Source organism: Ambystoma mexicanum, chromosome 2p (genome assembly GCF_040938575.1).
Source record: "Ambystoma mexicanum isolate Mex_15411 chromosome 2p, UKY_AmexF1_1, whole genome shotgun sequence".
Lineage (NCBI taxonomy): Eukaryota > Metazoa > Chordata > Amphibia > Caudata > Ambystomatidae > Ambystoma > Ambystoma mexicanum.
In genome coordinates, this window is record NC_090923.1 from 1337709065 (window position 1) to 1337724744 (window position 15680).

The following is a 15680-nucleotide window of genomic DNA, read 5'->3' on the forward strand; positions in this document are numbered from 1 at the left end:
ATAAACATCTGCCATGTGACACTATTTTTTGTAAATTAGTAATTTACTGGTATGAGGTGGCATTCATTGGGCACTTGAGGCTGAGTCTTTGGTATATGGTGCATGTTTTACACAGCGATTCTTTCGCCAGTTTGGGTCTTAGAGCCAAGACGGACCCTATGGAATGACCCTGTTCATGAATTCACAAACAGCTGATCCGGAATATTTATCGAAAAAAGAGGAGGCACTGATGCTTTTTTGTATTTGCTCAATTTTCAGCACTGTTTAAGGCATCCCAATTTTTTTCATTTGTCTCAAGACACCCAACTTTTCTCATTTTTTACAGAACCTCCGAGTCCAGTGCATTGGTGGAACAGAATTCAACACACGCTTCTCCACCACGTTCAGGGGTGCCATGGCACAGAAATTCATATTTGTGGATGGGGACAAAGCAGCCTGCGGGTCCTACAGGTTTGTGTTCTAGTCTTGCAGTTTTTTTCCTCGTTCTCTCTCTCATGCTCTTTCACTCTCTCTGGCTCTCTCGTCTCCTTCGCTCTATCGCCAGCTCTCCATCTTTTCCTCTCTTTCTCTCAGTTCACTTCATGAATGCTTTCTCGGCGTGACTCAGTGAGGCGCACATATTGCCAAAGCTTGCAGATAATGCCTCTGTGTTGCGGGCTTCCAGAGTGTCTGCTCTCTCTGGGTTCAGGATTTGTCTTGTCCTTGGCCTCTGGGAAGCATTGATCTTTCTGGAGAGTTCTTCGTGGTCTCTTGTCCATGTCGTCTTATACTTGGGGCAGTGTGAGGGGAAAGCGGGCCTAGTTTTAAAACCGCTGCGGGTTACGTCATTGCCAGAACCACACTTGCTCTGCTTTCCGAGACTTTCTGGTACAGCCTCCTAAAGTTTTGCGACTTTGGTCCCTGACCCTTAATTTAGTCATTGGCAGCCAGTACTTTCAGTGTTTTTAATATAAAATTAGTCTGTTACGTTTCTATTGTATTTTTAGCCTCCTGTGGCATTTAACTTTTTTTTGTCCGAGTTCGGGGTTCATGGTGAGTAGTAATGTGTCTCTGTTTTGCTCTTTCTGTGAGCGTGCCCAGTTGGAGAGGTTCCAGGTTCTTTTTGTCTGTCTGGCGGAGCAAGCCTCTAATTTTTAAGTGCCTGCAGCTTCTGTGTTTGGCGGACATTTTGCTTTTTTCCAGTTGGTTTTGAGAGCTTTTGATTGAAACAATCTGTTGTTTTTTCTCTCTAGATGTATCTTGTACTTTGCTGTTCGTTTTTCGATCACGGTCAGGAACAAGCACTTCCCTAGAACTGCTCAGCACGCAGGGGTGGACTGGCCTACAGGGAACTGGGGAGATTTCCCAGTAGGCCTATGCACCCTGGCCCTTTTTTGTGTGGTAACCTATTGTATTTTCCTGTTTTCTCATAGGAAAAGGGTTGGGCTTGCTGAACATATGTGACATGGGGACACTGAGAATTATTTCCAGGGCCTCTTTTGGTTCCCTGTCTACCGCTGTGAGTACCTGATTGTAGAACAGGAGGTGCATCCCTTCCGCTGGCTTGGGGTCCCATTTAGTGTAATTTTTGCTGTGTTTCGGATCCCAGACCTCACTTTTATATGGGAGTTTGGGCCTGATGCACTTGCTCCAGAGTTTCCCTGGTGGAGCTCGTGCCACAGAGGCTGCTTTTTATGACGCAGAATGTGTATGTGCCTTTCCTCTCGGGAATGTCATGGCTTTGTTGAATTTCCATAGGTTTTTGTTTTCTCACTCGCTCTTTCTCCCTCTTTCCCTCTTTCCCTCTTCTTTCTCTTTTACGCTCTCCGTACCCCTCCCCTCTATTATTTCCTTCACTTTCTCTTTTCCCATTTTTGTCATCTATCTTTCGCTTTCAGATGTTAAACCTCACAAGCTTTACTCCTGTCTTACTTCCTTGATCGGACTCTTCTGGTTTCTTTACCCTTTACTACACCGATGAGTAATCAAACCTGATGCTTTCGTCCCGTCTTAACTGTTTGTCCTCGTGTGTTTTTGTGGCGCCCTGATGCTGCGGGCTGTCGGCGCTGCATAAATAAATAAATACATTCTGTTGCCCTGCCTTTTTAGGCCTTTTTTTCCAATCTCTTATTTCAGTCTCACTTTACTTCGCTCCCTTTTTGCATGCTTCCCTTCCTGTCTCTGCAGCTAATTCGTGCAATCTCATTCTCTCTGCTTCTCCGTCTTTCACATCTCTCTTGAGACCTCTCCTTGCACTCACCAACTCCTTCTCTTTTTCCACTCTTGATTTATCATAACAGTTAAAACCGTAACCCACGGAGCAGAACTGGCACCTCGACAACTTTAAAATGGTTCCCATCAACAACCAACAATGCTACCGAAGGGTACCCAGTCAGTTTACCGAAGCAAATTTCAGAGGGGTTCATTTCAGTGCAACCCTAATACCGAAAAGTATCGAAAATATTAAATATTTCTGATGGTTGTTAATCTATTTAGAATCCCATGCTTTGCATATAGTCCAAAATCTAGTGGTAATCAGAGTATTGCATCTCTCATATATATATATATTTCTGAGGCTTGTGGAATCTGCTTAGATCACATGCTGTGCATAGGCCGACATCTAGTGGAAGCTGCAGAGTATTACAGTTTGTTTTTCGAAACTCGAAAATGGGCGTCGACACAGGCGTGCCAGTAATACTTTCCCTAGTGTGACGTCCACTGTACCCAAGATCCCTCACGCGTCTAGGATCCTCAGATTGTTTTTTTCCGCCATACTGGTCGGAAGCATCTTGCGGAGTCCCCTGGCCTTAGCCAAACTTTTGCTAAAATTATTTACTGACATCCTTCCCCACCCCAACGTCGACCCTCGACACTCGACGACGGCTGGAGAAGACATCGACCGTCGGCTGCTGCACGACGGATCTGGGCCTCGGAAGGCCGCTGGCCTCGGCCCGGGCCTAGTAGGCCGCTGGCCTCGGCCCTGCAAGTAGGGAGAGTGGGGGGTGGTACATACTCTTCACTCTTGGTATATAGGTACACCTTATATATTTCCTACACTTACCAGCCCGCTGCCTCAAGGTGCGTATGGAGGGTACCCCTTTCCAATTCTGCCCCAAGTGCAACCGCAAATACCCTTGGGTCGACAGGCACGCCACGTGCAATCTCTGCTTGCCGAGGGACCACCCCGAAGCGAACTGCAGAGCGTGTAGTAGGTTTAAGCCTAAGACACTTAAGGACCGTTCAACAAAGCGTTGGGCCCACCACGCCAGGCAGGCGGCCATGGCAGCGGAGGGCGCCTTCAGCGATGGCAGCGACGCCGTACTTTCGGACGGCGAGGGCATTATGGCGTCGAAAGACTGCCGAGCGCAGGTCCCCGACCTCGGAAGGTTGTCCGGCAGGGCGGCTATGGGGAAGACCCCCGGCGACGCAAGCGCTACACACCCTACACACACTAAGCACACTAAGTCCAACCGAACCGCGACAACGTCGACTTCTCGGAAAGAGGCACAGATAGAACGGTCCGACTCGGTGTCCTCTGGGCGCTCTCGATCGAGATCGCCTCATGACGCAAGGCAATCCTCCACTCTTGCCAAGAGTGCCTTGCTCCCTAGATTAACGGAAGTTCGATCGTTGGAAGACGAAGACGACTTCCACCCCCAGGCCGCAGTTAACACCAGCGAGGCCCCACGCTCGAAACACACAGATACCTCTCCCGACCCTCGACGCCAGGCGTCGAAAGTCTCTGGGGCCTCCAAGGGGCAGGGAAAACATTTTTACACGCACGGGGAGGGGGAGAAACAGCGGAAAGCTCAGCCTTCCACTCCTGTAAGACCATCCTTCCACCCTAAGGGGACATCAACATCCAGCAAGGGTACCCTTGATAAGTCCTCTAAGTTGCCTACTAAAGTCATACCCTGTTCCAAAGAATGGTCCAGTGAAGACATAGACAGGGTCATGTCAAGGATGTCTTCCTTAGCTGATTTTTATAACAAAAACCCTGAACATTTCCTTTCGTATGACCCTCAAGGGGCCACACCCTCAGGCTCCTCTGATCCTATCCCCCTAAGTAAAAAGGCCCGGTTCGAAAGACCTGAACCCTTCGAGGTGCAGCCTTACTCTACTCCATACTCTACTCCACACCCCAGTTACCAAGGACAGCCTTTCCCTGAAGGGGACCAGGAGTTTGAAATTATGGAGGAACAAACCGGGACTGAATACTATGCGGATGATGAGGACCTGGAGGAGGTAGAAGATGAGCAGGAAATTTACAGAGTAGATTCCCCGGTAGAGAGCGAAGCCCCAGTTACCGACTCGCCAGTTGATAACCAGCCCCTCCTTAATGAAGTTCTCGCTCGCGCAGCAGAACATTTTCACATCGACACCCACGGTGTACAGGAGGAAAGGGACTTCGCAGAAGAGTTGGTGGGAGAGAGGAGGCCGGTCGCTCAGACCATCCCTATCCTTAAATCCATCCAACGTAGAATAGATCCATCCCTGGTGAATACTAACCTCACCAGAGCCGTCAACCCCAGAGTCGAAAAACTTTTTCGGGCAGCCCAGTCTGACCCTCTTTATATAAGAGGACATCTTAAACCAGACTCCCTAGTGGTTACCAACACTCGGAAGAGGGCTGGGACACCCTTATCGTCGTCAGAAGCTCCTCCCGACAAGGAGAGCAAAAAACTGTACGGGTTTGGCAGGAAGGTAGCCTCAACGTCCGCCTACCAAGCAAGGATTGCAAACTCCACCACCCTGTTGGCAAGTTACAACTGCCATCAATGGGAAGAGGTCGCGGCGCTCATAGCCTCTGCTCCTGAACCGTTAAAGGGCCAGTTGGCTCGGATCTCGGCAGAAGGGAGAGCCGTGTCTGGTTGCATATTAAAAGCAACTTTCGACGCCGCGGACAACGCAGGAAGATTGATAGCAGAAGGTACTGTTATCAAGAGACATGCGTGGTTACGGCAGTCGGGGTTCAAAACAGAAACCCAGGCTTCATTGATAGACAAGCCGGTGGAACCCGATCTATTGTTTGGGAAAGCGGTCGAAGACGCACTTAAGAATGCCTAGGACGAATACGAGACTCTCAAATCTCTTGGCCAGCTTACCAACAAACCCCCTACCCAGAGGGGGAACAGTAATTTTCGTCGCCCACGCGGCCAAAATTCACAAAGAGGCAACTATGCCCAAGGACAGGGTACACAATGGAACAACAACCAGCAGTCTACCCAAAGTTACGGCAAGGGTAACAAGAGAGGTCGTGGAAGAGGCAGAGGCAACAAGGGAGGTGGCACGCCTCCACCAAAGCAGTGACGCTCAGTTCAGGGTCCCTTCTCACGCAACCCCAGTAGGGGGACGCATTTCCAACTTCACCCAGGCTTGGGAAGGGATCACCTCAGACAGATGGGTGCTGTCAACAGTGTCCACAGGATATTGTATAGAATTACTGCAGCGTCCCCGGAACCACCCTCCACGACAAAGAATACACTCCTTAGAACATCAGAAGATCCTTCTCGAGGAGATCGCCATTCTGCTAGATAAGGACGCGATAGAACTCGTCCCAGGACACCAGGTAAACAAGGGTATCTATTCAACTTACTTCCTTGTGCCAAAGAAAGATTTGACAATGCGCCCAGTATTGGACTTACGGCCTGCCAACAAGTATGTCAAGCCCCAAAAATTCCGTATGACCACGCTACAAGAGGTAATCCCCCCCTCCTAAAAAAGGGGATTACATGGCAACCTTGGATATGAAAGATGGTTATTTTCATATTTCCATGCTCCCAGCGCACAGAAAATACTTGCGCTTCAAGGTGGACAGTCGCCACTACCAATTCAAGGTACTGCCCTTCGGGATAGCTTCAGCACCAAGGGTATTCACCAAGGTACTGGCGGTGGCAGCTGCACACCTACGCAGGGAGGCAATCCCAGTGTACCCTTATCTGGACGACTGGCTCATAACGGGGGAAACCCCTGGAATTTGCAGGTCAAACATTCAGAGGACTATCGACCTCCTCCACGAACTAGGCTTCTCTATCAACGAGAAGAAGTCAAGTCTGGTGCCAAGCACCTCAAAACAGTTCCTAGGAGCAATCCTAGATACTCAGAAAGGGTTGACCTTCCCTTCGGAAGAGAGAATTCGGAATATACTACTGCAAATTCCACATTATCAGTCAGGTCAACATATAACGGTACGCAAAGCAATGCGGTTACTGGGCATGATGGCGTCATGCATTAACTGGTCCCCCACGCGCGTCTGCGCATGCGTCCCATGCAGGAATGGTTGCCGAAACAGTGGTCTCAGGCAAGTGGTCAGTGGGACGATCTAGTGGTCGTTTCGCCAACACTCGTACAGAGCTTACACTGGTGGACAAGAGAGAATCTCGCAAGGGGAAAACCCTTTTACGATCCCGAAGTACAGGCAGTGGTGACTACAGATGCATGCCTGACTGGGTGGGGAGCTCACCATCTCCACCACACAGCTCAGGGTCTCTGGTCTCACTCAGTAGCCAAGAACCACATCAACCTGCTAGAGCTTCTGGCAGTATTCCGAGTGCTTCAGGCGTTCGAGCCCCATCTGCTAAACTTGTCAGTGCAGATCCGGACGGACAGCACGACAGCCATGTTCTATCTGAACAAACAAGGAGGGACTCGTTCGCCAAATCTGTCCAAGCTTGCCCAGAAAATCTGGATATGGGCACTCAGACGGAACATCTTCCTGTCATCACAACATGTTCCAGGGGAGCTCAATTCCCTAGCGGATGCTCTAAGCAGAGACTCCCTCCCAGAAGAACACGAATGGGTCCTTCACAGAGGTATCGTAGAAAATCTCTTCTCTCAGTGGGGTTTCCCCACTATAGACCTATTCGCCACAAGCGAAAACAAACAATGCCCAGGATTTGCATCCAGGTTCCCCCAGCCAGACTCCCAAGGGAACGCCCTGTGGATGAACTGGTCAGGGATGTTTGCGTACGCTTTTCCACCAACTCTCATCAGGAAGGTGGTGTACAAGATGAACAAGGAATCGATGACGCTCATCCTAGTTGCTCCCATGTGGGCGAGACAACCATGGTTTCCACACCTACACAGGATGGAGGTATGCGAGCCCATCAAACTCCCAGCCTGGTACAACCTACTGTCCCAGCAACAAGGTCAAACAGTGCACCAGGAACCCAACTCAATGAACCTGGCAGCATGGCTCCTGAGGTCATAGAGTTTGGCCATCTCAATTTACCACAGAGGTGTATGGACATCCTAAAAGAATCCAGGAAACCAAACACAAGGCACTGTTACTTTGACAAGTGGAAGAAATTCGTTATTTGGTGCCAGAATAAACAAATCAACCCAGTTGATTGCACTCCTTCCAACGTTGTAACATACATGCTCCACCTGCTGGACGCAGGGTTGGTTTTTAACTCGCTGAAGGTACACCTGGCAGCCCTCTTGGCTTACACCACATCCCATAACAAAGTATCGTAGTGGAAAGTACCAGTAGTTAAAGCCTTCATGGAAGGAGTAAAGAGACTTCACCCTCCTATTTCGAACCCACCGCCAGGATGGGACCTAAATGTGGTGCTAGCTAAGCTCATGGGCCCCCCTTTCGAACCCATGCATAAAAGTAGTCTCAAACACCTGACTTATAAAACGGCCTTCTTAGTAGCCATTACCTCTATAAGAAGGGTCAGTGAAATTCAGGCTCTGTCAGTGCAGGATCCTTTCTTTACTATCCACAAAGACAAACTGGTTTTACGCACACACCCTAGGTTCTCACCTAAATTTATATCTAAGTTCCATGTAAACCAGTCCATCGAGCTTCCGGCTTTCTTCCAGAACCCGCAGAGCTCGGCTGAGGTGAAACTACACACCCTTGATGTGCGTAGGGCGGTCCTCTACTATGTAAATAAAACCAGACCGCTAAGGAAAACAGATCAACTGTTTGTCTCCGTAGCTACAGGCAGAGAGGGGGATCGCGTCTCTAAAGGTGCGATCTCGAAGTGGATTATCAACTGTATACAGCTGTGTTACTCTCTTTCTGAAAAAACTCTGCCTTTTACGCCAAGGGCCCATTCTACTAGAGGCATTGGGGCCACTCTGGCTTTCATTGCAAATGTTCCCCTCGACACCATTTGCAAAGCAGCTACTTGGAGCTCTATTCACACTTTTACTCAGCATTACTGCATTGACACTCATTCTAAGACAGATACACAAGTGGGACAAGCGGTTCTAAGACACCTGTTTGCTCATGACCCTTCTCAATCCCACCTCCTTCTTCTAGTACTGCTCGCTAATCTATGCACAGCATGTGATCTAAGCAGATTCCACAAGCCTCAGAAGGGATACATTACTCACCGTAATCGTATTTCTGATGCTTGTATCTGCTTAGATTCACATGCGACCCACCCTTCCTCCCCTCCGAGAGAAGGCGCATGATTGCTTGTAGTCTTACCTTTCTGTCTATCTGCTTGGATTATCTGTACTCACGCTACTCCTCATGCTTCCTCATGTCAGAAAAAATACAATCTGAGGATCCTAGACGCGTGAGGGATCTTGGGTACAGTGGACGTCACACTAGGGATAGTATTACTGGCACGCCTGTGTCGACGCCCATTTTCGAGTTTCGAAAAACAAACTGTAATACTCCGCAGCTTCCACTAGATGTCGGCCTATGCACAGCATGTGAATCTAAGCAGATACAAGCATCAGAAATACGATTACGGTGAGTAATGTATCCCATATATATATTAGTGGGGTAAGGGGTTAAAATGGGTCAGGGTGGGGTTATAAGGATAGAAAAACAGGGAATTTTAGGGGGGACCAACCCAAATAAAAAAAAGAACATTCTGTGTTTTTTAGTTATTTTAGTTGCAGTGAAATGTACCATTCTGAAATTTGCTTAGGTAATATCACATATAACCAAGTATGTTTCGAAGGGATTGTGTCCTCCGACGTACTCCTTATCTTTGATAATTCGTCTCCAGCTTGCTGGCCTCAGAATTATTTTCTCAGTAGAGGGCGCTGCACATCGACGTCTGTCGAGTTTGTTAACCTTGACAGCCACCGTATCGGCACCGACGTCACCATGCCCATAAATAGCCACGCGTGGCATCCGTTGCTCGTTTTTCCGCGCTTCGTGGTGCCTCGGAATATCGTTGCTCAGTTCTTCAGTCAAATATACTTCATTATTCCTCGTGAATACCAACTCGTACTCGATGGCTTCCTCATCCGAACCGACGACTCCACGGTCCGGCTTCAAAAAATGTCGAGACTGTGGAAAGAAAATGTTGTTGACGGATCCTCACGGGATCTGTTTGTGGTGCCTGGGAGTCGAGCACCATTGTTCGGAGTGCGAGGACTGCATGTCCATGACGGCGAAAGCCTTGAAGGAGCGTAAGGGGAAGCTCGAGAGAGGTAAGGCAGTTAAAACTTCAACAGTTTCCTCGGCAGAGTCGAGACATTAGTCTCCTCGCCATCACAAAAGACATTCTCGTTCTAGGTCTCGAAGCAGTTCCCATCACTCTTCGAGATCTAAGCATTCAAAAAAGACGTTGAAGATCCCCTTCCTCCTCCTCTTCTTCTTCCGTTTCCCCGAAAAGGGTCTCCTGCCCCACAAAACATAGCTCTCAGGCTGAGTGGGAGGAATTCAGGAAAAAGATGCTTAGCGTCTTCGAGAAAGCGGCCTCGACCCCCTCGAAGACTGATGAGGGTGATAAGACCCGAAAAATCAAAACGCCGTGAGTCGCATCACCCGGCAAAAGAAGTTACTCGAGAGCATCGCAAACCCTTGAGTAAAGGCAAGGTCGCGTCTTCGACGCCGTCGTCGAAGATCCCTTCGACGCATAGATCTGCGTCTTCGACGCCATTATCGAAGGGTTCTTCTACGCACAGGTCAGTCGATTCGACGCAGTCTTCCACGCCGACGTCTATGCCGAGAAAGGACAAACCCACGGCCACCTCACAGCCAGTGGCCATACCCAGAGCCTCGATCATGAGAATGTCGTCGACAACCTTGAGTAGAATTCCGATACTCTCGAGTTCCTCGAGGCCTCTACCAACTTTCTCGATGCCTTTTTCAATGGCTTCGAAACCTTTAACATCCGCGTCGACGTTTTCTCAGCCATTTATGACGAATTTGGCCCCTTCTGCTCTGGAAATGGGATTTATACCATTTCAAAGATCTGATCATTCCAGTGCCTTAGCATCTATTTATAAAGAAGGGGCGAATTCGGATCAGGAGAGAATTTTTGAGTTGCAGGGATCTGCAACTCCTGTACCAGAGGAATTTACCTCTGAGGAAGGTAGGTTTAAGGACCTCCAAGAATCCTTACATGAAGCAAGTGGGTTGGACACTTCCCCAGAAGTGGAATTTCTCAAACCAGACCCAGGGGAACATGCTGAAACCCCTTATAGAACCTTGATGGCAAGGATAATAGAGTTTATGGGGTGGTCCACACCCTCACCTGCTTTTCAGCAAGACAACCTCAGACATTTTGGTTAAAGATCCACAGGAGGATCCTGTGGTGCCATTTCATGCGGCATTACAAACGAAAATACTGGGAAACCCCTGAGGTTATCCCGGCGGTTAACAAAAAATTATCAGCCAAGTATAGGGTGTCTACTGCTGACCCTGAATATTTATCCTATCCAAACGCCCAACTCCGGAGAGTCTGGTTGTTCAGCCAGCAACCTCATCAGGTAGTAAATCGGCTTACACTACTGTTCCACAGGACAGGGATGACAAGAGATATGACTCTATGGCCCAAAAAGTATTTTCTGCATGTAGCATGGCGTTGAAATCCATCAATGCTACTTGTACGCTCGCAAGGTTCAGCCACATACTTTGGGAGTGTGCTTCATCAGCAGCTGACTGCCTCCCGGAGGGAGAAGAAAGGGAAGTGTTTGTTAACATCATTAAGGATGGTAAAGACGCAATGTGCGAATCCCTTCAAACTGGCATCGATTCTGCTGACAGTATCAGCAGGGCCATGCCTGCAAGTACAACAACCCAGAGATTTGCTTGGTTGCGAATGTCTGGTTTTGCTCCAGATGTGCAAAGCAGACTCTTGAATATGCCCTTTGACGGCTCTTCTTTATTTGGTAAGAAGGCGGATGACAGTTTAGAAAAGCTTCAAACATCAAAGGCAGCAGCAAAATCCCTGGGAGCTGCAATCCGTCAGACACCATATCGCCCTCAGGAGCCTCTTGGAGAGGTAAGTCCTTTCGCTTCTATTCCGCATTCGGAGGAGGCAGAGGACAGCCGGTTCAAAGGGGTCAGAAAAAATTCACCCGAGGTGGACGGGTTAAAAATACAAAAGGTACAGCAGCAGCAGGTGCCTCTTTACCCTCGGCATCTGCATCAGCCACCTCCAAACCGCTCTGAGGACTCTCCTCACAAAACACCAGTAGGGCGCAGGTTAACTCAACATCTGACGGAATGGCAGGCTATTACGTCAGATGTTTGGGCATTGGAGACAGTTGCCCACGGTTACTGCCTGCCTTTTCTACACATCCCTCCGAGTCATCCACCGGGGAACAGCTCTCTGAAAGTTCCAGATCCGCTCCTCTTGCAGGAAATTGTAGACCTGCTAAAGAAAGGTGTCATAGAACCGGTACCTGTAGCGGAGAGGAACAAGGGCTGGTACTCTCCCCTACTTTCTCATCCCGAAGAAAGACGGAGGACTGAGACCTATCTTGGACTTACGAGAATTGAACAAGTTCCTCAGGAAGGACAAGTTCAAGATGGTAACTCTCTCTCAGATCCTTCAGGCCCTCCAGCTCCAGGACTGGCTGGTATCTCTGGACCTCCAGGATGCTTATTTCCATGTGCCAATCCATCTCAAACACAGGAAATAACTGAAGTTCGCAATTGGCGGCTCTCATTATCAATTTCGAGTTCTGCCATTTGGGCTCAGGGTCTTTACCAAGCTAATGTCGGTAGTGGCTGCAAGTCTAAGGAGGGAAGGGATTCACGTCTACCCCTACCTAGACGATTGGCTGATCAGAGCTGTATCTCCGGAACAAGCTCAGATCCAGCTAGATTACGACTGCCACTTCCTTCACAAACTGGGCTTCTCCCTCAATTTAAAGAAGTCACAGATGATACCATCACAGAGACTCCAGTTCATTGGAGCGGTCCTGGACACTTCCTTGGGAAAAGCCTCGCCACCAGAGGTGAGGGCTCAAGATATTCTACAGATGGTCACCAAGTTTCAAAATGCCCAACGTCTCCCAGCCTTTGAATTTTTGAGGTTGCTAGGCCTCATGGCATCCTGCATCTTCCTTGTGCCAGAGGCTCGCCTGAGAATGAGATCTCTTCAGTGGGCACTGAGAACTCAGTGGTCGCAATTCTCAGGGAGAATGACAGACCTCCTTCAGGTTCCGGACAAGGTGGCTCGAGACCTTCAGTGGTGGGCCTGCCAGGAGAACATCTTGAAAGGAGAACTGTTTTGGCCACCATGGCCGGAGATAACAGTAGTCACAGATGCCTCACTCACGGGGTGGGGAGCCCATACCAACAAATTGACCATCAGCGGTCGTTGGTCTCCATCGAAGTCCAGACTACATATCAACCTGTTAGAGCTGAGAGCAATCAGACTAGCGCTGAAGGATTTTCTGCCATCTGTACAGGGGAAAAATGTCCTGATAATGACGGACAACACAGTGGCCATGCACTACCTCAACAAAAGAGGAGGCGTAGGATCACTGCCCCTGTGCAGAGAGGCGATGCAGCTCTGGTTTTGGGCAACCCAAGAAGGAATCTCTCTATCGGCAGTTCACCTAGCCGGAGAGAAGAACTTGACGGCGGACGCTCTGAGCAGGCAGGGCACAGTCTCCCACGAGTGGGAATTAGCTCAGGAAGTCCTTCAGGAGATCTTCACCCTTTGGGGAACCCCTCAAGTGGATCTGTTTGCCACCAGTACCAACAGGAAGTGCGATCTGTTTTGTTCAAGGGAATTTCCCCCGAGAGGAGCTCTAGGGGACGCGTTCGTAGTGGACTGGGAGTTTCCACTCCTGTACGTGTTTCCACCATCCCTGTCATTCCTCGAATGATCAGGAGGTTGAGAAGATTTCGGAGGACCATGATCCTAATTGCCCCAGACTGGGCCAGGAGAACGTGGTACCCGGACCTTCTGGACATGTCCATCTACCCTCCATTTCGCCTTCCACTCAAGGATAATCTTCTCTCACAGAAGGGAGGTCCGGTTCTCCACCCAGACATCAGAACCCTCAACCTTCACGCTTGGCTTCTGAAAGGTTGAGATACAAGGATTAGGACCTTCCTGATTAAGTTATGGAGGTGTTGCTTTCGGCCAGAAGGCCAGCAACAGTCTTTATACCGCTGCTGTTGGAACAAATTTTGCAGCTGGTGTAGGGAAGAGAATATCGACCCGTTTTCATGTGGTACACAAACAGTGTTATCCTTTCTACTCTATTTGGCAAATTCAGGCCTTCAAGTTGGCACTATCAAGGGCTATCTCGCAGCGCTATCGATCTTCAAGCGCACTGCAGAGGAGCCATCATATTTCAAATTACCCTTAGTAATACAATTTCTAAAGGGATTAACTAATGTCTATCCTCCAAGACCATTCCAAGTTCCCTTATGGGACGTAAATTTAGTCTTAAATTTCCTGATGGGTACTCCTTTTGAACCACTCCACTCTTGTTCGCTAAGATTTCTCACCCTTAAAACTGTCTTATTAGTGGCACTAACATCTGCTAGAAGGGTGAGCGAATTACAAGCTCTATCTTGTAAACCCCCTCATACAATTTTTCATAAAGACAAAGTTGTCCTACAGGTGAAGCCTAATTTCCTCCCAAAGGTGGTTTCTGAATTCCACATCACTCAGAAAATTACCTTACCTTCATTCTATCCTCCTCCCCATCCAGGGAAAGAGGAAGAAAGGCTACACAGGCTGGACCCAAAGCAGGCTTTAAGCTTTTACATCAGCAGACTTGCTAGGATTAGGCAAGCAGACCAACTGTTTGTAGGTTACTCAGGGCACAAATTGGGACTACCGATAACAAAACAGACCATTTCCAGATGGATTATTTTGGCCATTCTGGAATGTTACAAACTAGCAGGGAAAGAGCCTCCTCAAAATCTTAGGGCTCATTCAACCAGGGGTATCGCAGCCTCGTTGGCCCTCCAAAGAGGGGTTCCGGTTCGAGACATGTGTGCGGCTGCCACATGGTCGTCCGCACATACCTTCACAAGATTTTACAACCTGGATTCCTCCTCTAGTCAAGAGACTAGGTTTGGCAAAGCAATATTACATTGTGTTCATTCCTAAAGGAAACATGGTGTTTTTACTCCCACCTCCAATTACACACCACTGCTATGGGAGTCTATCAAAGATAAGGAATACGTCGGAGGACACAATCCCTTCGAAGAACAAGTTACTTCTTACCTGGTAACGTTCATTCGGTGGGATGTTCCTCCGACGTAGTCCTTATCGCCCCTCCCATCCATCCCCGCAGTAATACTTCCCTTGTGGTTGCAGCTTAAGCTCGTTCAAGGTCAATAACCAATTCAGGCATGACTTCTCTTATGCTACAAAACGGAACTGAGCAACGGACGCTGCGCGTGGCTATTTATGGGCATGGTGACGTCGGCGCCGATGCGGTGGCTGTCGAGGGACACCAACTCGACGGACGTCGATGCGCAGCGCCCTCTACTGAGAAACATTTCCAAGGCCAGCAAGCTGGAGATGAATTATCAAAGATAAGGAATACGTCTGAGGAACATCCCATCGAAAGAACGTTATCAGGTAAGAAGTAACTTGTTCTTCTCAAAGTCTCGGGAGTAAAATATGGTTGAAAACATTGCTCGCAGAAGTGCAGTGAATTGTGTTCAGAAATTACTTTTCGTTCGCCAATAAAAGACTCACTTTTAGTGAGTCATGCCAAAGACTGGTGGGCCCAGTTCCTCTGGGCAATTTAAGCTTGCGCCCTTGTGAATACAACCCCTGAATGCATGCAGCATACATTCTTGAAGCTTGACTTTGTAAGGTCAGCGCTTTAGTGGGTCCGGCACAAGTTAAAACCTACACACAGCTATTTTGGGGGAAAATGGGAAGCTGAAAAAAGGGCAAGAAGGAATAGAAAAAAAGTAGGGTGCCTTTACACTGATGCAAACGCTAAATGGCAGTTGTAGCAGCATTGTAAAGAGATAAAACCAATTCCAAGGGGCTCACCCTGCAGCATTGGTAACCAACCTGTCGCCCTCTTTTTGTTTGGCCTTCAACAGGTTGGCTACCTTTGCACTACAGGAAGTGTCCAGGACACTTACTCAGACACCGTCTAGCATTACAGACCCTTCTTGTTTACAAATATTTAGCCTGCTTCTTTGGGAGTTTCCAGTGACGTTTCGGTGGTGAGCCAACCTGAATGTACCAGTGACAATGGTACAACGTCGTTCATTCATCAAGTTTATTTTTTTTTTAATGGGTTTATTTGCTGGAATTTTTGTTCTAGAAAAAACGAATTGAAAAATATACGGTTTGCCAGTAAGGGTATATAATGGGTCGGGAATATTGTAAAATTAAAAAGGGGGGGGGGGCATACGAGTTTTTCAGAAAAACATTTTCATCAAAAAATCCCATCGGAAAAAAACACAAGATGAATGATCAAGGAACCAGTGATAACAACAGAAAACGATTTCAAATGTAAATTTTGGTGCATTGAAGTGAAGACGATCTTTGTGTGCA

The 15680-nt window shown here is 48.4% G+C and overlaps 2 protein-coding genes across 4 annotated transcripts in view; one reads left to right on the forward strand and one right to left on the reverse strand.

Annotated features, from left to right (window-relative positions):
* Positions 1-15680, reverse strand: part of SLC5A10 (solute carrier family 5 member 10) — a 1126075-nt gene that overhangs the window by 610638 nt on the left and 499757 nt on the right. The gene's annotated exons all lie outside the window — the stretch shown is intronic.
* Positions 1-15680, forward strand: part of FAM83G (family with sequence similarity 83 member G) — a 185946-nt gene that overhangs the window by 136615 nt on the left and 33651 nt on the right. Inside the window, exon 3 of the mRNA XM_069645681.1 lies at positions 326-450. Within this exon, the coding sequence (XP_069501782.1) occupies positions 326-450 (125 nt within the window). The remainder of the gene's footprint in view (positions 1-325; positions 451-15680) is intronic.